General features: G+C 46.5%; 1 protein-coding gene across 1 annotated transcript in view; it reads right to left on the bottom strand.

Annotated features, from left to right (window-relative positions):
- Nucleotides 1-709: 709 nt before the first annotated feature.
- The window catches only part of TPGS2 (tubulin polyglutamylase complex subunit 2), a 97,267-nt gene continuing 84,810 nt past the window's right edge, over nt 710-13,166 (bottom strand). Inside the window, exon 7 of the mRNA XM_075932771.1 lies at nt 710-864. Within this exon, the coding sequence (XP_075788886.1) occupies nt 754-864 (111 nt within the window). The 3' untranslated portion in view covers nt 710-753. The remainder of the gene's footprint in view (nt 865-13,166) is intronic.

Genomic DNA, 13,166 nt, shown 5'->3' with positions numbered 1-13,166 from the left:
TTCTGCAAAATCAAAAAACTTGCCAGTCTAGACACAGCGGTCCAGTTTCAACCTTTCCTCAGAGGTCAGGTTTTCTAAACTTTTTATCATGTTTCTTGCTCTTCTCTGGACTCTCTCAATTGCCACCCTTACTTTTCTTTGGGTATGGGGCTCTGTGTTGGCCAGGAAGGGGTACTGGCTGGTGGAGGGTTTTTTTAGGGACCACTGAATCCAAACAGAACAGGATAAATGTCTCCTTAAGCACCTGTCTGTACTATGTGAAAAGGAATAGGCTGGAAGTGTCATGCAGTTAGTAGTAGATCATCATTAAAATGATAGATTTTCTAAAATAGCGCACCCAGCATGTGGAAGCTCTGTTCTGGATCTTTTTATGCTGCATACAGAAGAGTTCATCACTGCATTAGAAGTTGCTAGTTGCCTAGTGACAAATGATCATGACCAGATTACATTCAATCTAGGGAAACTGAGGACTAATGAAGCCTGGTCTAAGAAAACAGCAGTACATATATTTGGGACTTCCAAAGGCCCAGTTGACCAAAGCTGTAGAAAGTGAGGAATAAAATGGAGAAAAAAATCTGAATGAAAATGGGGAGATAATTTAGAAAAATATTTATTTGATGGCTGCAATCAAGAAAGAACACGTTTAGCTAAAAGTCGATTCTAGTTTAGTGGCAAAGTGAAGGAAGCAATTATAAATAAAGATTATAAAACAAAAAAAGGTGGATCAATATAGCAATCAATATAAATTAGAACTTAGTGTATGAAATTGATAAGGGAAGCTAAACATGTCAGGGAAAAATCTATGGCTGGTACGGGTAACAACATTTTTCTCATTTTGTTTGCAGTGCTGTTGGCATGATGGTCCTGGAACATAAAAGAGACAAGTTAGGTGAGGTAATATCATATATTTTATTGGACTGACTGTTGGTGGTGAAGGAGACAAGATTTTAAGGTCTTCTTTAGGCCTGGTATAATCAAAGTAATTATCTCCCTCACCTAGAGAACGGGGACTAGTTCCTGGAAAGCAGTGACTCTGGAAAGGATTTTGGGTGATAGAGGACAAGCAACTGAGCTCAGGGGAGGGGGCTTTTGGCAAGGCAGTGGAACAGGGGTGGGAAGGAGCGGGGTAGGGGTGGAGCAGATGGAGTGGGGCAGGGCATGCAGAGGGTTGCCCTGGGCCCCACACCTGGGGGGGTTGCCCAGGCTCCCCATTCTCCTACTGATGGCCCTGCCTCTGGGATCCTAGGGGTTAACGCTGCTTTTAGTGAGAATGAGGCTGAAGAACCACCAAGAACTTTGATGCACGCAGTGTAATTGTTGCTACATCGGTCCCAGGAGGTCAGAAAGACAAGGTGGGTGAGCAAATCTCTTTTACTGGGCCAACTTCTGCACCTGAGAGATGCTTCTAAGCCACAGAATAATGGTCTGTGACCCTAAGGCAGGGTCGGCAACCTTTTTAAACCAGAGCCAAACTACATCAAAATTCAGAACAGGTGAGCCACAAAGAGCCGTATAAGAATGCCCATTCGCATGACTGAAAACATACAACGTATTGTTAAAAGCAGTTTTGGAACAGAGCGTCTATATTGACACGGACGCTTTTCTGCAAAAGCACTTTTGCGGAAAGTGTCCGTGCCAATATAGACGTGCTTTTCTGCAAAAAAGCCCCAATTGCCATTTTCGCGATCGGGGCTTATTTGCGCAAAACAAATCTGAGCTGTCTACACTGGCCCTTTTGCGCAAAAGCTTTGCGCAAAAGGGACTTTTGCCTGAACGGGAGCAGCGTAGTATTTCCGCAAAAAGCACTGATTCCTTACAGTAGGAAGTCAGTGCTTTTGCGGAAATTCAAGCGTCCAGTGTAGACAGCTGGCAAGTTTTTCCGGAAAAGCGGCTGATTTTCTGGAAAAACTGGCCAGTCTAGACACAGCCAGTGTGTGCCTCACAGGGCAGGACCATACTCTCTCTCCGAGGATGTCCAAGGTGTCTGGTTTTACCAACATCAGGGGTCAGTCTGAGTTGACGGACACTGAGAGGGAAAATCGGTATCAAGTAAAAGTCCCAAAGTCCAGAAAACTTTCCTTCTTGCTCTACTATCAAGGTGGAAACACAAATCAAGTCCTGTGATAGGGCAGCACTCATCCCCCACAAGACCCCCCCCCCAACCTGGCCAAGTGCATGTGCCTGCATTCCCTGAGTCCAAAGCCTTTTAGGCTACTCAGACCTCCAGCCAAGGCACACCCTTCTGTGAAATACAAACCCCTTCCAGGGTACTCACTTAACAGGGCCCATCTTAGTGCCTCTGTTAGCCCTGGTCTATACTAGGGAGTTATTTGAAATAATGCCCCTTATTTCGAAACAAGTGGCGCATCCACACTATCAAGCCCATTAACGGGCTGGTTATTTTGAAATCATAACTCCTGCTTTCCACAAGGAATAGTGCTAATTTCGAAATAGCGGTCGTGTGGACGCTCTGGTGCCACTCTCCAGAATCATTCAAACTAATTACTCCCCAGTGCTTCCTGGGGCTCTAAGTTGAGAAAGCGTGTCCACATTAAGGGAGCCTGCCTCAGACTGACTTTGAGGCTTCCCTGTAGTGTGGATATGCTATTTCTGAAGTTATTATTTTGAAACAAGTTATTTCAAAATAATGTCCTAGGGTAGACATGCCCTGAGTGTCCTTAATCTGCTTAATCTCTGTTCAAGAGTGGTGCCTCCAGGGCTTCCCCTCCTGGAGACAGCTTCCTCGCCCTTACTTTAGGGCCTTATCTCAGTCTCAACATATAGTCCACCATAATCCCCACACAGAGTTTTCCATAGTGCTGCTGCTCCTATAGCCAGCCAGTCTTCACTGGTTCGGGGCTCCAGAGAAACTGAGCTGACTTTGGTCCTTATTGTAGGCCTCGTTGGCCCCTGATTGGCTGGTTATTTCCATTGACACTCTAGCGTCCTGGAGGACTTGTCTATGGCTCTTTTTGGCTTCAGTGGTTGGCCGCCCTGTTACAAGTCCCCTTCTCCTTCACTGTAAGATTCCCGAGGCATGAGGTTATGTTGGTCTAGGCTGAGAGGCAGGGTTTCAGCTATTTGCTGTCAGAGACAGCACTGCACTACTCCAAGGTGCATTGCCTCAGCTTTCATCCTTCACTGAAACATCATGCATTGGGCCACGAAGGGAGGCCAGAGGCTGGATTTGATGGACCAGTCTGATAAGGCAAACTTTGTTATAGTCTTTCTTTCTGTGCCCATCATAGCAGACTAGGAAGTTTGGAGATCAGACTGGGGAATGGGTGAGGATTCTTCTGATCTATATCTCCAGTTATTAGGGTTTTTTAAAATTTATATTCCACTAGCATCAAGAGTTTCCACCCACTATCAGTGCCCCCTTGGGCGGGGCACCACATAAACTCTATTCTGAATGGAGGAGACACAAAAATGGTAGGAGCCAGGCACCATTCGCCTCACTTTACAGCTGGGCAAATGGGATACGGTGACTTGCCCAGCATCGCATGGGGAAGCCTGTGACATAGCCAACTGCAGAGCTCACTGATTCCAGCTCATTCACCACAAGACCCATCTATGACTAGCTCAGCCAGCCTTCCCCCCACCCTGCAAATGATCTCAGAAGATTCCATGATCTTTAAGCTGATCCCATGATCCTGGGGATCCTGACTTATGGTTTTTTAATACCTGGCGTTGTCAGACCAGAGTTTGAATCTTGTCACTAACAGCACGGGAACAGAGAGACCCAGTCCACACATGCCGTGAACGAGAGACATCCTGCCTACCCCAAGGCCCCTCACTTTTAAGATTTTGTCTATACTACTAAATGTTGTCACCAAAACTTGCTTTTTGTCAACTAAACAGGGAGTGTGTCCACACAGCAATGCAACCTTTGCAGGGAAAAGCATCCAGTTTTGGCAACAAAAAACTTACATCCTCATAAGAGACTTTTTTCTTTTCCCTTCCCTAAATTGTCAACAAAGAGCTAGTGTAGACTCTGCTGTTTGCTTTGTCAAAAGAACTGGCTTCTGCCAGTACCCCACAATGCCGTCCCATGATGGCTGTGCTCGGTGTTTTGTGATCTCTGTTGCCCTGCAGGCATGTGCCCCTCCCCTTTCAAAGCTCCAGGAAGTATCTGACAGCTGAGTGAGCAGCTCCCTTTGGGGAATCAACAAAGGACAAATCATTGAAATGTTCCTATTCTGTCCTGCTACGAACAGCAGACTGTGGCTAGAGGGGGAAGGCTGGAAAGAGTGCTATGCTACTTCGGCATTCCTCTGTGGCTGGTGGGCTAGTTTGCCTTTCTTATATTTCCTGCAACTCTATTTCTGCTTCATTTTTATTCTGCTTTGCATTAGATGCAGCAGCAATGCAAGGAACCTACAGGCTTGTATCCTGTAAGACTTTAGCTTTGGCAAGTTAGTTTAAGTCCTGAGGCCTATGATAGCTAATCAAATAAGCTTTGTACAGACTAACAGCCCAATGGAAAACCCCAAGCTGTTGAGGGGGTTGAAAACAGAGGTGAAGTACATCTGTAAATGTAATTTGTTTGATATAGACACTGTTCTGTATGAACTACTGGAAGGGGAGTCATAGAATAAGTAATCACCATGCCTAGTGAAGTTGACTAAGTGGTTACCTATGGTTACCTTTGACCAATGTTGTGTGGTAACCAATCAAAATCAATCAAGGTAGATACCAATACGGTCCCTTGGAGTGTCCTGTCACAAATCCAAATGTCTGTATTATTCCAAAGTACCTTAATTTTCATGGGGAATCAAGAAATGTCCTTTATTTTTTTGATAGGATAACTAGTCTTGTGGATAAGGGAGAAGCAGTGGACGTGGTATGCCTAGACTTTAGTAAGGCATTTAATATGGTCTCGCATGATATTCTTATCAATAAACTAGGAAAATACAATTTAGATGGGGCTACTATAAGCTGGGTGCATAAATGGCTAGATAACCGTTCCCAGAGAGTAGTTATTAATGGTTCACAATCCTGCTGGAAAGACATAACAAGTGGGGCTCCGCAGGGGTCTGTTTTGGGACCGGTTCTGTTCAATATCTTCATCAACGATTTAGATATTGACAGAGAGAGTACACTTATTAAGTTGGCAGATGATACGAAGCTGGGAGGGGTCCCAAATGCTTTAGAGGGTACGGTCATAATTCAAAATGATCTGGACAAACTGGAGAAATGGTCTGAGGTACATAGGATGAAGTTTAATAGGACAAATGCAAAGTGCTCCACTTAGGAAGGAACAATCAGTCTCACACATACAGAATGGGAAGCAACAGTCTAGGAAGGAGTACGGCAGAAAGGGATCTAGAGGTCACAGTGGGCCACAAGTTAAATATGAGTCAGCAGTGTGATGCTGTTGCAAAAAAAGCAAACGTAATTCTGGGATTCATTAACAGGTGTGTTGTGAGCAAGACACGAGAAGTCATTCTTCCGCTCTACTCTGTGCTGATTGGGCCTTAGTTGGAGTATTATGTCCAGTTCTGGGCACCGCATTTCAAGAAAGACGTGGAGAAATTGGAGAGGGTCCAGAGAAGAGCAACACGAATGATGAAAGGTCTAGAGAACATGACCTCTGAAGGAAGACTGAAAGAACTGGGCTTATTTAGTTTGGAAAGAGAAGACTGAAAGGGGACATGATAGTGGTCTTCAGGTATCTAATAGGGTGTCACAAGGAGGAGGGAGAAAAATTGTTCTCCTTAGCCTCTGAGGATAGGACATGAAGTAATGGGCTTAAACTGCAACAAGATTGGATATCAGGAAAAAGTTCCTACCTGTCTGGGTGGTTAAACACTTGAATAAGTTGCCTACAGAGGTTGTGGAATCTCCATCTCTGGAGATATTTAAGAGCAGGTTAGATAGACATCTATCAGGGATGGACAGTACTGGGTCCAGCCATGAGGGTAGGGGACTGGACTCGATGACCTCTTGAGGTCCCTTTCAGTTCTAGTGTTCTAGGATTCTATAAGGTTACAGTTATCAAAAGTATCATCTATATGATGCTCCTCGGTGGAGGTTACATACCGCTGAAAACATCCCTACAAACACCTGACCATTGACATCCGCATCTGTGTGATGGAGTTCATTTTACAAATCACCGCGTCAAAGGGGGGCATGTAGTCTATACGGCTATCCTGCTTGCTTACCTACAGACTTGGGGTATGTCTACACTACAAAGTTAATTCGAACTAACAGCCGTTAGTTCGAATTAACTTTAATAGGCGCTACACATACAAACCGCTAGTTCGAACTTAATTCGAACTAGGTAAACCTCATTCTACGAGGACTAACGCCTAGTTCGAATTAAGTAGTTCGAATTAAGGGCTGTGTGGCCACTTAATTCGAACTAGTGGGAGGCTAGCCCTCCCCAGCTTTCCCTCATGGCCACTCTGGGCACCACCAGGGAAACTCTTCTGCCCCCCTCCCGGCCTCGGAGCCCTTAAAGGGGCACGGTCTGGCTACGGTGCCCGTGCCAGGTGCAAGCCTGCCAGCACCCAGCCAGCAGACCCTGCACCTGGCACGGCACAAGCCGGACACCCACTGCCACCCAGCCCTCCGCCTCGTCCCAGGACCAGGCTGGCAGCTCCCAGAAGCCTCCCCGGGGTTGCAAGAGGCGGGCACCCGCCTGGTCTAGTGTGGAGATCGTTGACCTCATCCAGGTTTGGGGGGAAGCCTCCAATGTCCACGACCTCCGCACTAGGCACAGGAAAGTGGCCGTCTAGGGCAGGATAGCTGCCAGCCTGGCCACCCAGGAGCAGGTCTGCATGAAAATCAAGGTGGTCCAGTGAGACCCCCGACCCTGATCCCTGAGCTTAGAACATAAAAACATAAGAACGGCCGTATTGGGTCAGACCAAAGGTCCATCTAGCCCAGTAGCCTGTCTGCCGACAGCGGCCAACACCAGCTACCCCGGAGGGGATGGACTGAAGACAATGACCAAGCCATTTGTCTCATGCCATCCATCTCCAGCCTTCCACAAACAGAGGCCAGGGACACCATATCTATTCCCTGGCTAAAACCACTCCATGGACCCAACCTCCATGAATTAATCTAACTTCTCTTTAAACTCTGTTATAGTTCTAGCCTTCACAGCCTCCTGCAGCAAGGAGTTCCACAGGTTGACTATTTGCTTTGTGAAGAAGAACTTTCTGTTATTAGTTTAAAGACTGCTACCCATTCATTTCATTTGGTGTCCTGTAGTCCTTCTATTATGGGAACTAATGAAGAACTTTTCTTTATGCACCCTCTCCACCCCACTCATGCTTTTAGAGACCTCTATCATATTCCCCCTCAGTCTCCTCTTTTCTAAGCTGAGAAGTCCCAGTCTCTTTAGCCTCCCTTCATATGGGACCTGTCCCAAACCCCGAATCATTTTAGTTGCCCTCCCCTCTCCCACCCTCTCTCTTCCCCTCTCCCATCTCCTTTTCCCAGTCTCCCCGAGTTTTGTTCAATAAAGAGAGTTTCTATTTTTGAACACAATTGTCCTTTATTTTGTACATCAGGAATAGTGGCTTGGGAGGGGTAAGTGGAAGGAGGTGAGGGAGGAATGGGGTACGAGCCCCCGATGGGGAGGACTGGGGTGGCTCTGAGGGCTCCTCGGGGTGGAAGCTCAAGTGCAGCCGGGCTGATGGCCGAGTGCTGTGATGTGCTGAGTGTGGGCATTCAGGGCACTCCAAGCCAGGACTGCTTTGCTGTCCCTCATCGAGTTAGACAAGCGAATGGGGAACCCCTGAGAACTGTCCGGGGTGGGGGTCAGGTCCCTTTAAGCGCAGCCCTCGGCTAGCCTGAGACAGCAGCTCCACACACTAAGTCCTAATCTGATGCCCTGCCGGCACTGCTTCCGGCCATCCTTAACCTTGGTTCAGGGTCCACTCAAGGTGGACATGCTAGTTCGAATTAGCAAAATGCTAATTCGAACTAGTTTTTAGGTCTAGATGCGTTAGTTCGAATTAGCTTAGTTCGAATTAACTAATTCGAATTAAGTTAGTTCGAATTAGTGCTGTAGTGTAGACATACCCATATACATTTAGTATTCCCTTATGGTTTTGATTAAATGTTTATTATAATAAGCTATGGTAGATTTATATTCGCAGTTTAGCTGTAACACAAAAGACTCTCAGGCCATGTGCTGTATGTTGATCTAAGGCAAAGTTAGGATTTTTGTCTGGGACCTTTCACCCAGAGAGCACATCAGTGGAGACCTTCCATCTAGATAGGTAGCAGTAAAACAGGGACTTTACATGGTATAGGCACTTCCAAGAATATCTTCAAACTTAGCAGGTACATCTTTACTTAGAAAAACCCGAACTAACCAGTTGAAACCAGTCTGAATAACTGGGTAGGACAGAAATAATAAATGTGATAGATAGCCATAAAAGAACCATGGTAACTAAGGGTATGTCTACACTACCCTCCTAGTTCGAACTAGCGGGGTAATGTATGCATACCGCACTTGCTAATGAAGCCCGGGATTTGAATTTCCCGGGCTTCATTAGCATAAGCGGGGAGCCGCCATTTTTAAATCCCCGCTGCTTCGAACCCCGTGCAGCACGGCTACACGGGGCTCGAACTAGGTAGTTCGGACTAGGTTCCTATTCCGAACTACTGTTACTCCTCGTGAAACGAGGTGAACCGGTAGTTCGGAATAGGCACCCTAGTCCGAACTACCTAGTTCGAGCCCCGTGTAGCCGCGCTGCACGGGGTTCGAAGCAGCGGGGATTTAAAAATGGCGGCTCCCCGCTTATGCTAATGAAGCCCGGGAAATTCAAATCCCGGGCTTCATTAGCAAGTGCGGTATGCATACATTACCCCGCTAGTTCGAACTAGCGGGGTAGTGTAGACATACCCAAACTGACACGCATATGATAATAAATTGAGATCAATGATACACTAACTTCTTGGAAAAAGACACTTCGCCAGTTGTAAGGTGCGGAAATACAATTAGGGAGAAAAGGAAACATCCTTACTGACCATGCATCAAACATCACAATGTCAGCGTAACGTATTAGAAAAGCGGCATCTCAGCCTAGTGGCGGTAGAAGGAGATGTCATCTTTGGGAGGCCACTGGTGACGAGGGGGGGAGTTGTAGGAGATGAGGAAGATGATGGCTAACACCTCAGGCTCTAGAAGGAGTGGTGTGAGGGAAATACAGCTGTACATTTCCTATTTATCTTATGAAAACTGGATGTTTGTGACTGTGCGAAATGTATCCATCCACTAGATTTGCAATGATACAAGAATTCCTGTGGCATGAATGTTGCATCTGGGCATCTCAGGGTTCCTAACTGTAGAATAATTGAATACTGGGCCTGATCTTGGGCCAAAGACCTCTCAGTCCAAAAGGTAGTTACTGGAAATGTATAAGCAATCTGAGATCAGGCAACACCTCAGCACGGAGAGCTCACAGAGCTGCTCATGAGGCTGCTCCCAGCAGCTGAGGAGTCTGTGGGAGAAATCGGAGAGAATTCCAAGAAGCGCAGGGATCAACTCCGCCTTCCCACCACACTGCACCATGGGATGCTTACCCACGATGCTTTGCTCTGGCTGCCCTCAGGGTGCTACCAATGTGGCCATGAAATGTCGACAATGGGAAGCCGAAAAAACGGTTTGACCAGTTTTCACTTTTGGCAACATTTCCATGTCGTCAGCACATTCGTTACCAATCCTTCCCAGTGCAGAGACAGCCTGAGACCCTCATACAACATGGCCTGGTGTTCTCTAATGGCTGGAAGATCAAGAGCTGGGTGAGTTTAACTTAATTCCTCCAGCCACAATAGCAGCTGGTATTAAGGGAGCGCAAATGGGCTGAGAATGAAAGCAGGCACCTTCTTCCATACCAAAACAAAGCTTTGTGGGTAAAAGCCACAACCGCAAGTATAAAGAGAAATAACATGCTCAGCTCCTTGGCACTTAGTGGAGAACTGTGTCCAACATGCTAGCCACTAGCTATATGTGTCTATTTGGCCGGTTGAGTATGGCTAGTGGGCTCACAAAATTATTTACATTTTCAGAATAATGTGGCTCGTTCTCTTCAGTTCTGCTTCAGACTGAACACCATGGACACCATGGGCTGTAGAAGAGCCTTAGTTTGACACTAGGAACCAGAGAGAGTGATGAATGGCTGGCCAAGGCCAGGATTTCATGTAGACTTCTGGTTATCCCGAAGGGATGAAGCCAGAGGGAGAAATGAAGTCAGCCAAGCACTCGACCAGCAGCGGGAAACTGGACCAGAGGGGAACTGAGGTAGTGGCCAGACTTGGTGCTGGAGAGATAAGAAATCCATGAAGGTTCTCTATAAAGATGGGCAAAGTCACCACACTATAAATCTGGATCCAAACTTCTCCATGGCCACAGGTTTCTGAGACCCAAAACTTTCTGTTCAGGTTCAAGCCACAGATGAGAGGGAACAGCGCCACCTACAGACTGACACCACTCCCTGCGGTTCCCTGGCTTACCCAGGACTCTCCCATCCAACCATCACGGCTAAGCTTCTGAGATCTCACCTGAGCTCAGAGCTCCAGGGCTGTACTTCAGAAGGTGGACAGAAGGATGACAACAGCCCTGCTGTCACTACTCCAGTGGGAACAATTGGAGGCCCCTCTGGGAGGAGGTGTTGAGTTTCCTGGGGAATGAGTGGGGTGAATAGAAAGGAATTCAGCGCTATCCACCCCCAATTATGGCTGTGTGGCAGGAGGTGTGTTATGCCTTGTTGCATGGGAGGCTGAGAAGGAAGGATGAAAGGCAGATTAAGAGAATCCACTGAAGAGTGGTGGAATAAGAGGCTGCTAGTCATAGATGGCACAGTTGTTATTGATCTTAAGCAGCCGCACAAACCAGAGTATCCTGAAGCTGTTAAACAAAGGTCAAGAGTCATTGCACCATTTTTAAAAATAAAACCTTCCTTAAAACTGCAGTGCTATAAAAACCCCTTCTCTTCCCCCTTCCCTCTCCCCCCCGCCTCCAGAACACACAGGCTACGTCTAGACTGGCATGATTTTCCGCAAATGCTTTTAATGGAAAAGTTTTCCGTTAAAAGCATTTGCGGAAAAGAGTGTCTAGATTGGCACGGACGCTTTTCCGCAAAAAAGCCCTGATCGCCATTTTCGCGATCGGGGCTTTTTTGCGGAAAACAAATCTGAGCTGTCTACACTGGCCCTTTTGCGCAAAAGCTTTGCACAAAAGCGACTTTTGCCCGAACGGGAGCAGCATAGTATTTCCGCAAAAAGCACTGATTTCTTACAGTAGAAAGTCAGTGCTTTTGCGGAAATTCAAGTGGCCAGTGTAGACAGCTGGCAAGTTTTTCCGGAAAAGCGGCTGATTTTCTGGAAAAACTGGCCAGTCTAGACACAGCCAAAGAGCGTGAGGCAATCAGCAGACCAGGGAAGGATGGGAAAGCCAGGGAGCTGTTGCGGGAGATGTTCTTTTCTTAGATGAGATATCTGGAGTCGGGCTTGCCTTTTTTTTTAAGAACATTGGAGGGTGAGCAGAAGCAGCAGGAGACAGCTGCACAAAGACGACTAAGAACAGGCGTCAGAGAGGGAGAAGGAATAAAAGCTGGAATAAAAACCCAGCTAACTCTTCATAGTTCTATAGAGATTCAAGTTGGGAACGGCTGACAAAGTGTGAAGGTGTGATTAGAAAATGCTGCTAGCACCATGCAGCATTTTAGCGTGGTGGGTGGAATGTGCTGGAAGTTGTTCTGAGCAACCGGTGTAATTAGGGCTGGTTTAACAATTTGGAATGAACTATTTTACTGTCAAAGATGAGATTTGCTCAAAATGAGGAGGGTCAGATACAGCAGAATTTTCAATTGGGAAAATTGAAACGGAGTATTTTACTTTGTATTTGAGCTATGGTGGGTCCTCATGGGAACTGTAGTTCCGAGACCTTTATACCCCCATTCTCTTGTATGGACTGATCTTCCTGGCTGGACCACATCTCCCAGGATACACTGTGGGTTCTCCATGCAGCTGAGTGGCTGTGGAGTGTTATGAGACTCCCATAATATTTGCAAGGCTTCCCAGAGGCTTTCTTTGCAGTACAGCCTGAGCATCTGGCAAACCATGTACCAACCTGGGCGCTAGCGAGCAATAAACATCTACAGGGAATGTGCAGGCCATTGAAATGAAAAATATGCTTCCCCACGGCCCCCAAATTCCCAGCCCTTGTCAGAGGGGCGTTTCCAATTGCACAACGGATTTCTTTCCTCAGTTCACTCTGTAAAAAAAACCCATTCTAAGCTAAACCAGCGGCAGGCCAAGGGTTAGTGTAACCTCCAAACCTGCTGGGTGTGGTTCGCTGGCCCATGCAGTGGCTTGAGACCACTTAACTAGAGCCTTAGCTGAGAGCCAGCTGGCTTCCGAGGAAGATCATGGAGTCATTGTGGAGAGGTCTCTGAAAACAGCCATGCACTGTGCAGCAGCAGTCAAAAAAGCAAACAGAATGTTAGGAATAAATAAAAAGGGGACAGAATAAGACAGAAAGTATCTTATTGCCTCTCTATAAAACCATGGGATGCCCACACCTTGAATACTGCGTCCAGATGTGGTTGCCTCGTCTCCAAAAAGATATCTTGGCATTGGGAAAGGTTCAGAGAAAGGCAACAAAAATGTTTAGGGGTTTGGAACAGGTGCCATATCAAGAGATATGAAAAAACTGGGATTTTTTCAGTTTAGAAAAGAGGAGACTAAGGGGGGATATGACAGAGGTCCATAAAATAATGACAAATGTGGAGCAAGCAAATAAGGAAAAGTTATGTACTTGTTCCCATAACATAAGGAATATAAGAATTAGGGGTCATCAAATGAAATTAATAGGTAGCAGGTTTAAAACAAACAAAAGGAAGTAGATCTTAGATTTTCATGCTAGTTTTGGCATAGGCTTAGTATGGGGAAGTGAATGATCAGCACTGAAGTTCAAAGTGCACTTGTCTGTTTTTCTTCACTCAGCGCACAGTCAACCTGTGGAACTCCTTGCCAGAGGATGTTGTGAAGGCCGGGACTTTAACAGAGTTCAGAAAAGAACTAGATACATTCATGGAGGTTAGGACCATCAATGTCTAGTAGCCAGGATGGGGTCCCTAGCCTCTGTTTGTCATAGGGTGGGAATGGATGACAGGAGAGGGACCACTTGACGATTCCCTGTTTTG

Source organism: Pelodiscus sinensis, chromosome 6, assembly GCF_049634645.1.
Source record: "Pelodiscus sinensis isolate JC-2024 chromosome 6, ASM4963464v1, whole genome shotgun sequence".
NCBI classification, from domain to species: domain Eukaryota; kingdom Metazoa; phylum Chordata; order Testudines; family Trionychidae; genus Pelodiscus; species Pelodiscus sinensis.
Note: the sequence above shows the minus strand (reverse complement) of the source record. Positions and strands in the feature narration are given on the sequence as shown.